The 20,675-nt window shown below is 28.1% G+C and overlaps 2 protein-coding genes across 2 annotated transcripts in view; one reads left to right on the top strand and one right to left on the bottom strand.

Annotated features, from left to right (window-relative positions):
- LOC134829973 (epidermal growth factor receptor) overlaps positions 1-20,675 on the top strand; it is a 44,920-nt gene that overhangs the window by 10,614 nt on the left and 13,631 nt on the right. The gene's annotated exons all lie outside the window — the stretch shown is intronic.
- LOC134829827 (uncharacterized) lies at positions 1,577-3,587 on the bottom strand. Its single transcript, XM_063843102.1, has 2 exons — positions 2,604-3,587; positions 1,577-1,858 (listed from the first exon to the last, which is right to left on the bottom strand). The coding sequence occupies exons 1-2, from the start codon at positions 3,396-3,398 to the stop codon at positions 1,598-1,600; spliced, it is 1,056 nt and encodes a 351-aa protein (XP_063699172.1). The 5' UTR covers positions 3,399-3,587; the 3' UTR covers positions 1,577-1,597.

Here is a 20,675-nt window from a genome sequence, read left to right as displayed (position 1 = left end):
ATTTTTGAAATAAAAATGGGGGGGGGGGCAAAAAAAATAAAAAAATTTTGAAATACTTATTTTCATACAAAATGCCAAATTTTTTAAAAATTTTTGATTTTAAATAATTTTTGTTGTTTATTTGTGTATTTAAAATTGATTTTGAAAAATTTTAATTTTGAAAAAAATTAATATATAAAAATAACTGTCAAATTAAAAAAAAAAAAAATAAAAATTTTTTATAAAATTCTTTTTTAAAAAAATTTTATTTTTCAAATTACTAAAAATTTTAAAAAAACACCAAAAATAATTTTTGAAACTTTTTTTAAATAAAAATTAAAATGGGGCATAATTAATTAATTTGGAGTGGCCTTTTTTTCCATAAAAAACTTTTAAAAAAATTAAAGAATAATTTTATTTAAATAAAAATATTTTTTTATGATCTTAAAATTTTATTTTAAGTTTCTTGAAAACGTGTTAAACAACAAAATTTAAACCTTTTGAATATTTTATTAAATAAAAAATATCCAAAGCAATTGATAAATTCAAATTTTCATTAAACTTTAGTATAAAACCGGTTAAATTTTGTTAAAATAATTAAATTTTTAATCAATAAAAATTTAAATTATTAAATTTCTTAAAATTAAACATAAAATCTTACCTATTTTGTCCTAAAAATTTATATTGATCTGAAGTTTTTTATATAAAGAATTTTTACCATTTTTCAACTCCAAATTTTGCCTACAAAATCAAGTTCCTGTAATATTTTTTATAAAAAATATAAATTATTAAAACAAATTAATTTTAATCTAACTTTTTTAAGTTTTTAACTTCTAACACAAATTTTAATAAATTTCTTCTTTTTATCTCTTTTCAGGTGAGTTACATCATTCATATAAAAAATACCTACCGTGACATCCCCGATCGAACCGACCTTTGTCCACTCATCAATTAGCAACAATCACATCGGAATGCTTTGGAATTTTCTGAGTTTCATCGATACACGCGTCCAATTCAGCTCAATATACATAAATTTCAATTGTCGATTTGCATTCCGTTTGCCGGCTCTCCACAAATCAAATGTCTTGCAACAAACACCGCACGTTCCGAGATAATAATAATTACTTGCATTAAAGGCCACATTCATCATGTCAAAGGAATCTGGCCTGTTTTTTTTTATTTTTTGCTGATTTGTAAATCAAATGTGATTTGCTGCTGCTGCATGCATTAAAAAGTTATGCAATTGAAGTGATATTGCAATTTTTATAATTTTTTTACTTGTTTCATTATCACGAATGCAGGAATTTCAGCTCAGGAATGCAAATGGGCAGTTTCGAGATATGCGAGTAGTGAATTCCAGATCAAAGTTTTTTTTTCGACACACAAATTAAATGTTAAAAAGTAATAAAGTAATTCAATTATCGCCTTCATTTTGATCCCAACCACGATGGTGGCAGATCTTCACACATTTTCTGTGAGTAAATAGTAGATGAAGCATGACGAATGCCTAATTAATTGACCTTTTAGGTCTCCCTCATCATCGCGAGCATCTTGATTACTTACAGAGATGACCCTGACACAAACTTTGTTCCATCTATAAAACTACATTTATTGCCTTTTAATGGAGAACGTTGTTGTTGGTTGTTAGAACAAAAGAGCGACAACGACATGAGAATTGAACATTTTTTCGTATGTGATGATTCGAGTGATTATTAAGGCAATTATTTTGAAGTTGTTTGTGTAGTTGTAGCGCTCGGAACTGAAATTCATCATCGCGGTAGTAAAGTGAATATTTTTGTTGTTGTTGTACGAGTTTAGTTAACAAGCGAGAATTAATTGATTGGCACTTGTGATGATTTTTGAGAGTGGCTATGGAGATCTATGGAAGAGATATGAGCAGAAATCAATGAAAAATGACACGAAATGTCGCTTTTTCTCATTTTTATTAAAATTTGAGGACATTTTTGGACTTTAGAAAAAAAATCTGAAGCTGAATGTCAAAAATCTTTGAAACAATTCGGAAAGATTCAAAATTTCGTAAAAGAAAAAACATTTTTTGACAAAAATTCATGTTCAAAGAAGAAATAATCAATTTTTATCAAGAAAAAATTTCAAAATTTAAACTTTTTTTCTAATTTTATTTTTTTTTTTTTTAAAAATTTAATTTAAAATCGGTTTAAAATATAAAAAAACAAGTTTTTATGAAAATTACTTCTGAATTTAAGACATCATAAAGTTCAAATTTAATTTTTTTTTTAAATCAATTTTTTATGAAAATACTTCAGAAACTTTGGCTTTCTAGTTTTAGAATTTGAGAAAAATTGGAAATTTCTTACCTAAACCCATAGAAAAGTTAAAAATTAACGAAATTTAAAATTAATTTAAATATTTTTAAAAATGAAAAAGATTAAAATTAAGATTAATTAAAAGTTATTTAGAAATTTTAAGTTTAAAATTAAAAAAAAACTAGCAGAAAAGTTCAAAATTAATAAAAACTCAAAACTTTTTAAATAAATTCTAAAAAAAAAATTAAAACTTTTCACAAAATCATAAAAAAATTAAAAAACCAAATGTTTTTCAAAAAAACAAATTTATTTCCTGTTTCTGATATCAATTATACTCACAGGATTACTTCCAATGTCATATTCGTCATCTTCCTCAAGCTCTTCCGTATCGTCTTCCATCTCTGCCTTCTTACACTTTTGCTCGTAATACCAAATTCCGGCACACAAAATCGCCACTTCGAAGCAAACTCCAATGTACGGCCACAAAATCACATATTGCTGCCAAATGTGAACTTTTGTCGCAACTTGTCTATCGATTCCCAGCAACTCTGTTGCTCTATTCTGCACGACACACCAATAAACATTCGTGTCATTCGTCTTAACATTCTTCACCAACAATCTCCCGTACTTTTTCTTCAAATTTCTCTCAACAACGAATTTTCCCGTACTTTCGGTAATTGTAAAATTCGCCACACGCCACGTTATGACAGGATCTGTGCCATCCACAGCGCAGGTAATATTCAGCGTTTCCGTATCAACAAAGTAATATTGCTCATTTATGACCGCTTTGACATTGGCGATCACCGTAAAAGTCTCTTTTGTGGCAGTTTCATCGGGAATTTCGCAAAAATAAACGCCAGCATCACTCGAAACGGCTTTTTCGATTCTCAGAGCTTCGTGTTTTAGTTTGTAGTGATGATTGGAGGTGATGAGAAGCGGTGTTGATGATGCATTTTGCTGCTTGTACCAACGAAGAGGCGCTTCATGACGTTCGCTGACGACGCAAACGAGCGTGAGAACACTCCCAATTTCGAGAATTTTTACTTTTTCATCGGGAAAATCGTAATTTGGCGTGATTTTTGCCGCATCAGATGCCAAATAGAAGACAGAAATTGCGAAAATCAGTACTTTCATTGCAAACTTGAGCAGTGATGATGACGAACTAACGCAAATCGATTAATATGAAAATTTCGACATGTGTGCGGAGAGTACGGAGAGTCATAGATGCTCGCGCAAACTCTTAATTGAGTGTAAATTTCTTGACCCTCGTTGAATGTTTAATTGAAAGAGTTGTGGAATGTGGAATGTTTTCTCCTCCGAGCTCGATTTGCGACTAAAAGAGAGACTTGCCATCGCGTTCTTATCAATTTTGTTGCAATTTATTGATTAAAAATCACATTTTCTCCCCCGTTTTTATTGAAATGGAGCAAATACAAAGTTTCTTATCATCCATCGAAAAACCTTCAGTCATTCCATTTCCCATAAAATTTCGTGACTCGTTGGATGACGCTGCGATTCGTCATCGAAAATAGGCCTCGTAAATAAAACAATTAACCTCGCTAATTAAGATGGCACCACGTCACCCAAAAAGACAGACAAACGACACAAAATCGGAACTAAATTAATTAAACGAATCATTTTCTATGGAACATTATGTGGCTTCCGATTCCATTGTCGTGCGACACATGACAATCAACCCACTCACTGACTCTTCTTCTTTCAATTAATTTCATGGAATACAAAAAAAACTCACATGACGAGATTTCTTCCCGGATCGTTTAGAAAAAAAAATACAAAAGAATAGGAGAGAAAATAAATCAAAAAAATTATGTAACGCAAGAAATTTCTTGTAAATGCGACTAAACAATCATAAATCACATTTGGGGACAAAATTTTAATAACAATTGATTTTGTTTGGGCGACGTTTGCTTTAGTGTGCAGAGGAAGAAGAAGACAGAAAACCATCAAAAAATGAGTGAAACCATTGATATTTAAATTTATTTAGCTTCTTGCAGTGATTGAATAACGCAATCCAAGCCTACAATTGACAAACAAGACGAACAAACAAATAATTTTAAAAAAGGTTGGACCCATGTCTCGGTAATAATAAAAACAACAACATCTTGTGACAGTTTTAATGAAACTTAATAAATATACAGAGCATCTCATTTCGATTAAATGTCTAATTTATTTTTTTTTATACCAATTTTAGCTATTTTTGACAATTTTAAAGCATTTTGGCCATATTAGACAAAGAAAAATTTTTAAAAATGGCAGAAAAACAGTCGAATTTTTTTTTAAATTTTAGATTTGCAAAAAATTTTCATTTAAACTCAAAATTCGAAAGAAATTAAGAAAAAATTCAAAACTAAGTAACTGATAACTTAAGCTAAAGTAAAAGTCAAAGTTAAAAATTTACAAAGATTTTATTTAAAAAAAATAATAAAATTTTTTATTTTTCCACAAAACTTGTTCTAAAAGTCAAAAATCGATATTTGACTTATTCTATTGCTTAAATTTTTAAGTCAAACTTTGAATCTTACAAGTCACGAAATTTCAGATTCACGTTTTAAGTTTCATGTATTTTTAAGTTTAATTTTTAATCTAAAAATACTTGTTAAACTTTGTCTTTAACTTTAAAAAAAAATAAGTAAAAAAGTAAAAAAAAAATAATTTTTAAAATATTTGCTTAAATATTTGAGTTTAAACTTGAAAAATTTAAAAATTAAATTAATTTTTAATGTTTCGACAATATTTTTGAAAAAAAAATTATTTAAAAAAAATATTTAAATTTAATTTTCTTTCAAATTCTTCTCAAGTACCTACCTAATCCAAAAAAATTAAATTTGACGAAAAATTACTAAAAATGATAAATTTTTAAGTAAGACACTCTGTATTTATATTTTTTTTCGCAAAAAAAGAAAAGTCATGAAGAAAGTGACCAAAAAATGTTTGCCTGAGACATTAGCAGTAGCGAAGTGTTACAAAACTCGTCATCATTGTCTTTTAATTTAAACTTTTCTCTTCTTCTTCCATTAATTTGTCTTAGTGGCACATGAGAAAATATTCACTTGACTCCATTCGAAGCTATGTCACTGCGAATTATTTTCAACGAAATAACAAAAAAAAAGCGAAGAACGATAGAAGAAAGAGACAAAAATTAAACATTGAATTTAATTGAAATATAATTAATCAAATTGACGTAATTCGCATTCACATGTGCCTCAAAGAGTGTCTATTTGATCAAGTGCGCGACGATAAGATTAACATTGATCGATAAAATTGTGTGAGGATTAACACCTGTAGTAGTGACAATTTGACGGATATTGCTTGTTCTACGAATATTTGCGCGGAAAATACAAAAACTTTATCTTTTTAACGCAGAAAAAGACGTCGCCTTATCGAAAAATTATGAAAAATGTCGTCATAATTGAACTTTTATGAAATTTTCATCAATAAAAGAGTAAAAATTTAAACAAAAGCGCTTTTTATGATTTTTAAAAAAATTTATTGGTCAAGATTTTCGATGAAACGTCTTAAAGTGACCGATTTACGCACATAATTGAAAATAAAAACAATTTCAGCACGATAAGATAAGGAACGTAAACAAACACACATGTTTCTAATAACAATGAATTACTTGTTATTTACTGTCGTCGTTAGTATTTATTGTAGTGTCTATCGGAACAGTTCAATTTTGGCATATTGTGCTCTCTTTAAAAATATTTTTTGTTTTTATTATGGTTCCATCGGGATCGCTTTTCGTCCATGCCTTACCTGTTTTCATCACGTATCTCTTTGGCGGGGATTTGCCAACCTTTCGTTGCTACTTGAGTGACCAGGGAACTTGTTTATTCGAGAAAATTGTGCTAAAAGAACCGCATTTTGTGCCAAAAGTTGTTGGAGGAACAAATCAAAATGTGACAAAAGTTGAATTTAGTCGAGAATCGACCTTAAAAACCCTGTCAAAAGATTTTTGTGAGAATTTCCCAGCATTAAAAGTGATAAATGCGGAAAATATTGATCTAGAAAGTGTTCAAGAAGATTCCTTACTCAAATGCGCAAATCTAGAAATTCTTTCCTTGAGAGGAAATAACTTGACAAAAATCGATAGTGATGTTTTTAAAAAGAATTTCAAGCTAAAAGCAATAGATTTGCGTGAAAATCCACTTTTATCAATGGATTTTGTTAAAGAATTATCACAAAATCTTCCATTATTGCAAGAGATTCTCCTTGACAAGGCCCAATGGAGCCAAATCTCGTCGCCAATTAGACAACTGATATCCGGAAAAGTGACGATTGACTTAGATCCGGATAACAATAGATGACCTTTGACGAAGCGCATTCCACAATACTGAAATGTACAAAGTAGATTAAGTAATAAGAAGGGGCATTCACTGACCTATATTTCATACGTTCATCATACATATTTACGCTTATGCTCATATTTGTAATAAATAATAAACAAGGTTCTAGCAAATAATTGAAATTTTTTTCTTCCAAACGAATTTTTTGAAGTCCCGAAAGTATGCAATGAAGATCATCGGTCCTCTAGCGGTGAAGATCGAAAGTTACCGCGAGTTGTAGTGAGACGAATGAAAGTGATAAAAGACCCAGTGTAAAATAAAAATTGTGACGGACCCGAGGCACAGGCGGTTAAATTTTCAATTGTGCTATGGGTTATGGTAGAATTAGCAGGATGGCAATTTTCAATATCACTTTCATTCGCCTCAAAAAATATTTCAACGAGTTCGCGCTTTTTAAAAAAAATATTCAAAAAATAAAAAAAAAATAAAAATTTATTTCATCCAAATTCTAAAACAAACTTTTATTTAACAAAAGAAAAATCGAAAATTTAATAAATTTTTAAAAATAAAATTATTTTTTTTTAATTTTTAAAATTATTTTTTTTTATAAAATTAAATAAATAATAATTAAATTAATAAAAAAAATAAAAATTTAAATTTATAAAAATTAATTTAATTTTATTTAATTTTTTTTTTAATTCCTCAAGTTTTTTGCTAAGAAATAAAAAAAATTATTTTTATTCAAAAAAAAATTGAGAAATTAAAAATAAATTAATATTTTTGTGTAATTTAATTATTAATAAATTTAATTTAATTAAAATTAAATAAAATTTTTATTCAGAAAACGTATAGTCTTTGCCACAAATGCTTAATTTCAAATTTAAAAGCCAAATACAAAATAAATTTCATAGAAAGCTTGCAGTTTGTTTGTTTTCTGTCTTCTTCTTATCGGTCTTTGCTTTCGTCGTCTTCGTCTTTCGAGCATAAATGCACACAAAAGAAGAACAACAAACAGAGATGAACTTGAGACTAGTCCTAGTCGACGTCGTTTTTCTTGCAATTCAACACAAAAGATACAAAAAGAAACATTTATTGAACATATTTATTGCTTGTTCTCGACTTTTTCTATCGATGCATTTCTCCATTGTTTGTGAAATTTATTTTTTTTTGTTCTCAAGTCTCTTAAAAGGTCAAATGCAATCAAAAATTGTGATTTTTGAGGTAAATTCGCGTCATACTCTTCATTTCGTGGCTCCACTCGTCCCGCAAAAACCCATAAATATCGTTTACTTTTATTATTACGGCTGAAAAATTAACCGATATTATCGCTACACCGCCGCTGCCATACCATTCCATATCGAGCGGGTTTTTAATTTCATATTTTGTACAAACATTTTTTTTTTTATTTTTTTTAGAGAGACAAAAAGTTCTTAAAGACATTCGCCGACCGCATTGCGTTTATCTCTCTCTTATTATCGCACATTTAATAAAATCAAGAACGTTTTTATTAGTTTTTTATTCGCGAAAAATGCGACTCATTATCTCTCGCGCTGTCTTGCAGCAATATTTAAACAGAAAGGAAAAAAATATGTTGTGAACATTACAGCATTTTTTTGTGTAGCAAGCAGCGTATATTGTTTCCAAAAGTCTCGCTTGAAACAAAGAGCATTTTGTGGTTATCGATTCGATACTTTTTATTTTTCGCTAAAAAGTTTTGAAGCGAAAGAAGATAATGAGAAATAATAATAATAATAAAAGGAATGATCGAATCGAGAGCATTGTTCAAATTTTTATATTTATAAGAATAATCATGACTTGGTAGAAAATGTTGTAAAGGGGAATTAATGAAAAATAAAAACACATAAAAAGATGCAAAAAAGTGGTATTTAGTATTGTTTCTGCATGATTTTATCGATTGTGTAACATTTTTATCCCGAAGGTCAGTGAAGTTGGTGAGTTTTTTGCGAGTCTTGAAAATTCACCACAAAAATTTGAAAAAGTTTGAAATTCACCACAAAATTTGAATTATTTTTTTTTACCAAACTTTTCAATTCACAATAAATTTTCAAGTTTAATAAATTTTTAAAAGGAAAACAATCAAAAAAATATTTTAAAAAATAAAATTTTACAAAAAGAAAATAAATAATTCACCACAAAATTTGTAATTCTTTTCAATTCACCACATTTATAAGATTCACCAAAAACTTTTATGTTTCAAAATTTATTCGAAATTTATAAATAAAGAAAGGAAAATAATCAAAAAATAAATAAAAATTAAGTTTTACAAAAATTTTCAAAAAAATATATAAAATTCACCTCGACTATTCACCAAACCGAAATTTGTTGAACAAAAATTTTTTAAAAAATAGATTTTTAATCAAACTTTTTACTTTTTAAGAGCTTTATAATAATTCTTATAAATTAAATGAAATAATTTTAAAAAAATTTGGAAAAATAATTTAATTAATAAAATTAAAATTATTAAATAAATTAAATTGAGAAGTTAGAAAAAACTCACCTCAAACCTAAATTCACCTTTTTAGAAAATTTTAATTAAAAACTTTTAAATTTTCAAATAAAAACGTCTCCAACATCACTGAGATGCCGCAAAAGATCACGACTTTGTAAAAAGTAAAGCAAATAAAACACCAAAGATGGCAAAATGCGCAAATCGAGACAAAAGCATCGAGACATTGAAATATCCTTAGAATGTCCGATGAACAAAATACTTTTAATTTTATTCTCTTTTCTACTACAATTTAACAAGCATTTAAAAGGTTTGTTTGCTTATTTATTTCAATCACTTGCATATTTTTGTATAAAAATAATTTTGAAACAATGCAAATTTTTTTTTCGTGTTATCGTTTTGTTTTCTTTGCTTTCGATCCTCTTATATAATAAAAGTAATATAATAATACGGGCAAAATTTTATCACAAAAGAATCTTCTTGGTTTTCTGTGTTTTATTGAAATTTTGCACATTCATGAGAAATCTCTCGTCGTCGTCTTCTTCGTCGTGAAATAGCTCAAAGGCTCTTCTTTTGTCTTTTTCGAGCAGTTTCATCTGTTATTCGAACGAGAAAAAAAACAAAAGTATCCAAAGGTAGTCATTACTTAATAAAAAATCTCGTTTACAAGGTTCTTGCGCGATTTCCAAGAACTTCTGAGAAAGTCCTGCGGGCGAAAGTTTTGGCAAGTGAAACTTTGTGAAAAGAGTTCAAACAAAGGTGAGAAGTAAAAAATTCATCACGACACGAAACGAGCATCACTGCGGGTCATTCGCCGCATCCGTCACTCCTTTTATGCTTGAAAAGAAAAAAAAATATTAAATTTATCTGAGCATTACTTGCGCAAAATCATGAAAAAATTCGCTGGCATGAACTTCTGCGGACTGTACTTTAGTCAAATGAGGCACACAAGAATAAACAATTTATCACGATTTTTTATGCATTTTTCTCTTATTTTATTTTTTTTTTTTTAATATTTTTTCTTTTAATGCTCAACAAAGTAAAAAGTTCGAACGAACGGCAAGAAGAAGGAGCGAAAAAAATAAACGGTTTTCATGATTTCGCATTGAATTGTGTGTGTGTGTAGCTGACCTAAGTCCGCTCATTTGTTCGTGAAAAAAAGATAAATAAAGAATAGCACGAAGCTCGTGTAGGCAAGAAGACGGAAAAAATGCGCATCGTGGTTGAAAGAAAAGTTATGTAGCGAGATAAATTGTCGACTTTGCTAAAAGGTGCTGGTTGCATTTACATAAATTATCGCAAAAAACTGGCAAGTAACGTAAGACGAACTCTCAGGGTCACGAAAGGTGTAGAATTTCTCGATAAAATGAACTTTTAAGGCGAATTCCTTGCAAAAAATTACGAAAATTCGCGTTTGAGTCGCACAAAAGCTTGAACTTGACTGCCTTACGTGACGAGCGATACCGAAAAATAAACGTAAATTAAATGTGGGACGTCTTCAATTGAGATTAGAGAGATTTGTGCGTCATTAATTCCATGTTTTTCTGCGAAACTAGACGTAAGAGAGACAAATTTGTGTCATTTTATTGGTTCTCCGTCACTAAACGGACCATAGCATTCGGATTTCTCAAGTTTCGAAAGGAGTACAAGATGTTCCAGCGTGTCGGTAAGCTCCAATTTTTCCTTTTTGACTCGTAAGCAACTCCAATTAGGGTCCCCAGACCTATCGCGATGCCAAAAATCATCATAAAATGTCTCCAAAAGTGACTTTCATTCCCAAAATCTTCAGTTACGCACAAAATTCGGTCCACATTGACGGTTGAATTGTCAGAATAACCATCCAAAACTTCAATTTTCGTATAATTCTTCCAATAATCCAGCATTTCACGCAAAAATGAGCAATTAAAGGCATTTAAATTGATCTTTACTCCGTTCAAGGCACTAAAATGCCTGTCTAATTCCTTAAAATCCAGCTCTTGTAACTTATTGTTGTCCAATTCTAAGGTCTGTAGTTGATCAAATCGTCTGCCAAACCAGTCAAAACGGAATTCAGTCATCGAAATGTTGGATAATCGGAGCCATTTGAGGCGTGTTAAGCCACTAAATATCCCGGAGCTCAATGCGAGATCATTTTTTGCAAGATCCAAAGCAACCAAACGTGAAAATTTTTCAATATTTATGAGATTTGTCAAGGAATTGTTCTGCAAATTCAAAGTCAAGAGCGATGTAAGTGGCAAAAGTTGCTCCAAAGAGCCGATTTTGTTGTTTTCGAGTACTAACTCCTTGATTTTCAGCTTTGGATCGATCGCGATATCCGAAATGTTGTTGTAATTGGCGTAAATTTGCGTTATTTTAGCACTTGAACTAATGGGTTTCAACGTAAGACTCTTCAATTTATTTTCCTTGATGCCCAAATATTTCATGGATTGATTGATTGCAAGCTCCAGGGACTCCAACTCGTTGCGATTCAAGTAAATTGTGAACAAACTTGGATTTTCCACAAAAGCTCGAGGTGCAATGTGCTTTAATTTGTTGTTGCTGAGGTAAATGTACTGCAATTCACGCAGCCCAGCAAAAGTTCCAACCTCAACAGTCTCAATTTTATTCCCGTCAAGGTCAATCCACTTCAATTTCGTCAGCGTCTCAAAGGCTTTCGGCGAAACATACTTGATTTTGTTGTAATAAACGGAAATATCGACAAGTTTCGTGGCGCCACGAAAGGTATTCTCACTGATTTCCGTAATTTCGTTCGATCCGAGGAACAATTCTTCGATATTTGTCGCATTTTCAAAGATATGATCCGGAATTTCTTTGATGCCGCAGTCGTTCATCTCAATAGCCTTCAAGTTGGGCAGTTGTTCCATCACTTCGCCCGGAAAAACGTAAAATTTACTCAAAACGGAGGACAATTTTTTGTAAATTTTGTTGTCTTCGCTCTCCAAAATCCGGATTCGCGTGGAATTATCTCTCGTTTTGACATGATACAAGTTACAAATTGCAAGTTCCTCTTTCGTGCACCAATGAACGCTCTCGCCGCCAAACTCGCATTCAGCCTCGATCACCGAAGACGACTGAAGACCCGGGAAAAATGCCAAAAATATCACGAAAATTCTCATTTTTTGAGTTCTTTTCGGATTAAAAGTCTAAACTTGACTAGCATATCATTCCGAATCTTGACTTACTTTCGGCCTGCCTAAATTAGATGTGGGAAGAAGAATGCGTATCACTGCAATTACTATATAAACAATAATTTTGCAACTACTACATCTCACTTTCATGACTTCCTGATACGAATTTTTCGATGCGAAACTCAATTTTTAATCAAAATTTCGTTTCGTGACGTGAAAAAATGCTCAAGCGACCTTTTCTTTCGTATTTTTTTCGCCAACAACTTTCAAATTCCTCGTTGCTCGAGTGAAAAAAGTTCACGGACTTCACTGATAAATAATCAGAATGCATGAAAAAAGGCATAAAGAACATTTTTTTCGTATAACTTTGCATTACCTTGCATTTATTATTATCGTCTTTATCATCTTTTTTATACTTTAATAATAATATTGCAAAAATATTCCTTCAATAATAATAATGTTCAATATAAATACATCAAATAATGGAAAAAGCAAAAAAAAAATATTTATAAAGAATCATCATCATGATAAATATTCAAGTTAAACGAGTACCTTGGATTATTATATGATTCGATTATGTGTAAAATCATGAACGTTCAACGAAAAAAAGTTACAAAAGCGTGTTTCGAAAGCTTTTAAAGAGCATTTTTGTAATAAAAATAGAATGATTTAAACCGGTATCGATCGAGTTCAGTATTTTTTTCGAATATTTTATCAATTATTGTTAATAACAATAATTTTTAATGCGGGATTATTTTTGCTCGGCGCATTTGGTGTGCTTTGAAGATAGAACACGAGACGTTTAGTAGGATTAAAATTATTTTTTCACATAAAAAATAAAAGGAATGGCGTCGATTTTGCGATCAAAATCTAAAAAATAAAAGAAGCTTTTGGCGAAAAATTGAGGTTTTTGGGCCAATTATGGCTTTCGTGTCGTCGTCGTCATGATCATTTGATATCAAAAGTCATGCGATTTAAATTGCTTATCAATCAAGTTTTTTTTTTTGTTAAGGAGCCAAAATTCCACGTATTTGTATTCAGTTACTCTTTTCGTGGAATTCAAAGTTGACACATAAAATTATGTTAGTCAGCAACTAGTATTTCTAATAATTTATTGTAAATTCAGTTGAATAATTCTAATAAAAAATTTTGTATTATTTTAAATTATAACATTAAAAAGTATGTCAATTTTTTGCTAGATTTCTTTTGTTGTGGCTGTTTTTTGTTTGCATATGAAAATTAAACAAAAAAAATATAAAATTTAATAATAATCATTTTTGTTTGCTCGTTATTTTTATAATTTTAATATAAATATATGTTTATTATTAAATTTACTTAGTAAACATTTACAAAAATAGCACGTTTAAGCAAATTGTTGGTTTTACGACGAAAGTGTCGAGTAGCAACTACCGATAATTGTCAACCGGTTATCGAAATTTCTTTTAAAAAAATAATTTTTATATTGAAGAAAAATTTTTTATTATTTATTATTATATTTTTTTAAATTAATTTATCTTTAATTAATATATTTTTAATTATTTTATTATTTTAATTTTCAAATCTTTATATTAAAAAAATAATTTTAAATTCAAAAAATTTTTTAAAAAGACAAAAAATTATAAATAATAAATTTTTAATAAAAAAAAATAGAAAAAATTCTACAAAAATTTTAATTAATTATTATTAATTATTTTATTTTTAAATTTAAATTAATTAATAAAAAATTTTATTTTTAAATTTTTTTAATTAAAAAAAATAAAATAAAATTTAAATTAATAAATTTTAATTAAAATATAAAATACCTAATTAAAAATTATAATTATTTGTATTTAAACAGAAATACAAAAAAAAATGTGTTCAAATTAGTTAATAAATTTATTTTGAATATTTTTATCAAAAATTCATCATTTTAAAGATATTTTCTGTCAAAAATTGCTAATTAATTCAATTTTAATAAAAAAAAATCACCAAAATCAATTTTAGAAAAAAATTTAATTTTTAAAAATCTTAATTTTAATAAAAAATTTTAAATAAAAATTCAAAATTTTTTACAAAAAAAAATCTAAAAACCGATTTAAATATCGCCAATAAACAACACTAACGCTCCGATAATGCAAAGCAAGGAGGTTCTGTTGTTGTCCAAAGCACATACCGGTGTGACGTTAAAATTATATAGTCATATTTACACAATAAGCACCTTTGTTAAAGAGAATTTTCGATGCAGTTAATGCCTTCACTTTGTTAATATCGTAAAAAATGTTTATAAAATGCAGAATTTACGATCACATTTGCGAGATTAAAGTCGCCCCGAGCGAAAGCGATAAGAAAAGAAACGATCATCAGATCCTGCTTTTCAAGTACTTGAAAAAATTCTCAGAAAGTTCCAAAGAAAACTATTCAAAACACTTCAAACTTTGTGAGATGCTGAGCAACTGGCGTCAAAAAAGCACGAAATCTCAGCTGGATACCATTCGTCCGATTCTCACACAAAAGTTCATTAACATCACAAAAGATGAAAAAAAAAGTTCTACAAAAAGCAATTTCACGCTAATTACTTTCTTATCACCTCATAAACACCTGAAATGAAAAGAACACTCGACGTACATGCATTTATCCTTCTTTTTTTTGCACTTTTTGTCGAGCACGTTCCTTCGTTCGTTCTCTTCCTACATTCACCTCTCACTTTTTGAAGTGCCCACTCTCTCGCAAAAGTGTTCGATGATGTTGTTCTGACAATTTTATTTCATAAAAAAATTTTTTTTTGCATTTATGCATCTCATAACGAGAAGATGAAGAAATGGCACAACAACAAGAAACCACATATGATTTTTTTCCTTCTTCTTTTTCTTCTTCTTGCTTCGAAGCAAAACATTTTATTATTACTAACACATGTAAATCAGTTGTAATTTGATACTTTTTCTGTTGTTATGCTCATTTCGTGCGTCTTTTCTGATTTCATCTCTCTTGTTTTATTCCCTTTTGTTCTGATTTTCTCTGCATTTTGCGCTTTTTTATGCTGGAATCTCCTCCTTTTATGTGGCTTTTAAAGTGCTATAGGATGCCCATTGCCCTTAACTGCAAAACAAAGAATTTCGGGGACATCCTACGACATGAATTAAGCACGAAAAGTGCACTCATGTAAAAATAAAGGGCCATCAAATCGACTTAAGCCAAGAGAACTGAGGAGATTAAAAGAATTTGATTATGTCAAAATCGATGTTCTTTTCGTGCTGTCTCTTTTTCAATATTTTTTTTTTATTTCTTTTGCTAAGCGAAAGAGATTTTTCTGTGTGGCTTCTCAAGTGTGTGCAAATGCAATTCGTTTTGACTCGGCATTAAAAATCTTCGAGAAAGATTTTGTTCTTGTTAATTTTTATTTCGAGTACTAATTTTTTCTTTGTATTTTTTTTGTGTCTCTTTGCAGGTAAGAAGACGAGGATTTAATTTAATGCATATTAATATGAAATTAGAAAAAGAGCAAAATGTGGGTTGGTATCTTTTGTTAAATGCAAAAAAAAACAGAAGTCGGTCATCAAAAGATCATCAGAACATGGAAAAATGTCAAACAAATGTCGTAAGAATCTATTGTTGTTTTTTTTTTTTGCAAATATGGGGGACTAGAAAAATGTGTTGGATGGTAAAAATTTATTTAAAAAATTTTTAGAGCCAATTTTTAATCAAATTATTTTATCAGAAATGTAAACACAAAGAAATTTAAACATCCCGCCAAAACCAAAGGCTTGTCAATAAAATAATGGATTCTGCATTTAAAACACTTTAAAAGTTCATTGCTACCCAACTTTTTTTCTATACGGCAAAATTTATGCTGACCGGTACAATATTAGCTTGTTATTTGTTCATTTATTAGCTGTTTTGCAAATTGTAATCGATTCTCTTTTATTTGTAATTTTCGTTTACTCTTTAGGACACTTCAATTTTTTCTTAAACTTCTTACCCAATATTTAATTATTTAATTTAATTAAATTAAATTTATTAATTTTTTAAAATTTAATTTTTTATTAAATTGAATTTTTTTAATTTTATAAATTTTAATTTTTTTATTGAATTGAATTTTTCTTTTAATTTAAAAAAGTTTAAAATAATTAATTTTTGAAGAAAAAATAACAAAAGTTTAAAAAAAAATTAAAAAACTTGAAATATTTATTATTCAAAAATAAAGGAGGTAAAAATATAGAATTATTAAGGAAAAATTCCTGAAATAAATCTTTTAAAATTCTTTGTTTTGTTTTAAGTTAATTTTAATTTAATATAAATTGATTATTTTTTTTTTTAATTTTAGAAAAATGTATTTTTATAATTTTTGATAATTTAATTAAATTTAATTACTATATTAAATTAAACTAATTTTTAAAATTTTAATTGAAGTTTAACTTTGCAAAAATTTAAAATCATATAATTAAATTGAAAATAATAGATTTTGAAGGAAAAATAACAAAAATAGACAAAAAATAATTTAATAATTTTGAGTTTCAATTAAAAAAATATAATTTTTTTTTATTTTTCTCCCAAAATATTTAGTTTCAGAATTTTTATAAATTTTTGAAAACGAATAATTTGACAAAATTGTAATGCCCTGATTTAATTTATTTTTTAAATAAATGTGCATTACGTGAATATTGAACTACTTTAAAATGTCCACGCGTGACTTGATTGTTTTCTCGAAAACGACAACAAAAAAGAACATTAAAATGCGACAATTCGATCGCAATTCTAATAAGAAGAAGGATTTTCTTGCTTCTCATATGGATTTAAAATATTCAACAACTCATATATCTCTTATTGTTCCTCGTTCTTTCGCTTCGTTCGTGTACGTTTGTGGCTTAAGTTTGTGAGTTCTTGCAAGAAAACCAGTTTTAGAAACACACACACACGAATGCACGATCGCGACTGATACCGAGAGTGGCTGTAACAGCATCACAACAACAACTCACTCACGACCACGGTAATTTATTATTATTATTATGTTTCAAAAGTTTTATTATTATCGTTTATTATGATGGGATGCTAAATGCGTACAAGCCACATGCATACAAAATAGTCACTACGCATTCTTTCTTTCGTTGCTGGATTTTTCTCTTTCTGTATGTAACACATCATAAATGTTGTAAAATGTTGAACCGAAAAAAAAATCGTAGGTTGTTCAATAAATGTATGATTTGTGTGTATGATGGATGTCCATCCCAGCAAAACTAGCCTGCATTTTTGAGAATTAGAAGATTTTTTCAGAAAGGTGTCATTTCTTCGAATACAAAAAAAAGCAACCTGTGCCAACTTTTTATGGTCAAGTCGAGAGATTTTCAAACATTTGTTTTTAATAATCGTTTTTTGTTTTACTTGTCGTACTTCTTCAAGTGTCCGAGAGTACCTCAAGTGCGTAGAATTTATTAACAGCATTTACATTAAAAAAGAAAGAACCCAAAAAAAAAACAAAACAAACACATGTCGGCCTTTCAAAAAAAAATAACAAGTCGAGATGTTGAGTAAGTGCTGTAATAATAGATTTTTAAACGAAATAAAAAAGAGTTTTAATGAAAATTTTTTATCTACCTTCACGCCAAAGTAATTTTTGTTTACCTACTCTCGCAGCTTCATCATTGAAGACGAGTGACTGCAACTACTTAACTTAAAAACTTTATGATAAATTAGTGACAGATAATATTTTAAATTGTTTGCTGCATTCCAGAGAGGAAAGCTTTTCGTCTTGTTTACGCAGTCAATGTCATCATGTCTCTAATTATGTGGTATTTGACGAGTTATTTAAATATAAATACATGAAAAGTTTGTTAAGTGACCAATACAGCGAATCACGTTGCTTGGCAAAAGTAAATATTTGAAAGGCAATTTATTTATTTTTTGTTAGTCCATTGGGTTTTTTTAATTGAAAAATCTATTAAAATTTTAAAAGACTTTTTTTCTTAGAAAAACTTAATTTACAAATTAATTATTTTTTTATTTATTTTCTTTAACTTCAGAATAAATTATTTTATATTACAAATATTCAATTTTTCAAAATTTCCTCTAAAATTGAATTATTTTATTTAATTTTATTTTTATAACATAAAAAATTCATAATTATTAATTAGAAATAATTTTTATTAAATTTAATTAATAAATTAATTTAATTAATTTAAATAATTAATTAAATTAAATTTATTTAATTTTTTTTTAAATTAAATTTATTTTTTCTAAATTCATTTTTTCTTTTGAAAGTTTTGTGAAAAAAATATTTGACTAACGCAAATAGAAAAAAAAAATTTCAATAATATCAAACGGAAATCGTCTTCTAAATTAAACAAATTCTATAAAAATTGATTCTTTTATAAAAATTTATCTGTTTTAGGTAAACATTTACTTATAAATTTGATAATTTTTTATATTGACATAATTCCAAGATTTGCATATTTAATATTTACTTAAGTATGGCGCAAATCTTATCTGATCGTTATCATAAATGTTCAAAGACAAATTTTAATATACAAATGGAACTTTTGTAAACTTTATCTAGATACCTACTCAATAAATGTTTGCATTAATTTTTACTGTTCAAACAAATTTGTTCAATGAACTTTTTTTAGTGAAATATTTTGCGTTGCAAGAAAATTGCGTTTTTTATATAAAAAAAATAATAATTAATAAAGTATATATTTTGTCTAAATTTGACACTGTTTTAATTTTTTTTTTTCAAATATTATTTCTTGTTACAAATTTTTAAAATAAATTCTCAATGTAATAGAACGACATAACTAAACTGTTTCGAAAAACTTTTTTTTTTCCTCATTTCACATTTTCGTACAAAATTCCATACACCTCACAACCCAAGGGACTGCCCACAGACCTTCAGGGTCCTTATAAGATTTGCAAAAAAAAAAAAAAAAATTTGGGACAGGTGACAAAAAAACACACACACACGAAAGTTTAAATATTAGCATAAAATTAAAAATTAAATATTAAAATAATTTTTTTTAAATTATTTAAAAATTTATTTGCTGAAAGGCAAAACCTAATATTCTAATCAATCGATTTAAGGATATAATTATAATATTATCAATTTAAATACTTAATTTTCCAAAAATGCAAAATTTATCTAAAATCATGAGATTTTTGCAAGAATTTAATGCTAAAAGGCAAAACAATCTGCAAATTAATCAAAAAACAATAATTTGAATAAACTTTTCGAACTCAAAATTTAATCGCCGCAAGACATCTAGACAGTTATATCTCCAAATCCATCTAACTCAAACACTCGAAAAATTCCATAAACTCACGAAGGGACAATTGATCGACCTAAATATCCAAAAAATATATCAAAAAAAAAATCAATCATGTCCTTAATAAAAATGTACAACATTCACCTATAAAAAAATCAAGTCAAACCAAAAAAAAAATCAAAGTTTAAAGTCAAGATTAATACTTTTCTTCTCAAAACCTCACATAAACCTTACCTTAAAAATTGTACAGTACAGTTTACTTTACCACACACCCGCACACGTTTTACCTGGCAATGGCATACACGCGAGTTACTCAGGTGTGCACTCACTTCCTCGCAAGTACAAGCCACAGGTAAAAAAAAATTGTTGGTCTCTCACCGCACAAGCCATGCACAAAACTTACACAAAAATATTTTAAGTTCAGTCTCCAAGTTAATCCCGTGCGGTAATGACGTTGCGCAAGGTTTTCGTCTCGAATTTTTATTACAGTACACTTATATAGGAAGATTGTTTTTATTATTTTTTTTTTACTCTCAAGAGTAGTGTATTGTTAATGTGTGATGTTACACATATTACGAGTAGTATATGCAATAATAATAATTTTGTTGCTACTTACAACAACAAACAGTGAAAAATATTAAATTAGTGAGAAAAACTTACCTTATGTCAAATTGGTTGCAAATAATTGCACGGAAAACTAGAGTGAAAAATTGAAAATTATATGAAACATTGGAGATTAGAATGAGTGAAAAGACAAGAAACCTCAGAAAAAATTGAAAATTGTTCAAAATTTGCGAAATAATTCACGGAAAAATATTAAAAATTACGCAAAAATTGTAATAAATTAACATTTCATAGAAAAAACGTTTAAACAAAAAATAATTAATAAGAAAAAATATTTTCCGGGAAAATTTTGTTTGTTTATTGGGATCAATAAATTATTTCAAAGAAAAATTTAAAAAAAAAACTTTTCAAGAACAAAAAATTACGAAAAAAAATAAATAAAAAAAATTATGTCAAAAGCCTCATCGGAGAAAAATAACAAAAATAAGCTGTAAAGGTGAATTTACGCCATCTTGGAAGTTTTGTGTGAGTTAGCTGAGTTCAGAGGCAAACACTTCGTCGTCGTATTTATTTTAAGACACACAAACACATGCAAAGCCCGACTTAAATCAAGTTTCTTTTTATACTTTTTTTACATGCTCTTTTTAAGACAGAGCAGTAAAGGTGTCGTACATACCTCGCACAGAGCAACAGGTTTCTTCTCAAGCATACCTGTA

Source organism: Culicoides brevitarsis, chromosome 2 (genome assembly GCF_036172545.1).
Source record: "Culicoides brevitarsis isolate CSIRO-B50_1 chromosome 2, AGI_CSIRO_Cbre_v1, whole genome shotgun sequence".
Taxonomy (NCBI): Eukaryota; Metazoa; Arthropoda; class Insecta; order Diptera; family Ceratopogonidae; genus Culicoides; species Culicoides brevitarsis.
This window is presented reverse-complemented; position numbering and strand designations above follow the sequence as displayed.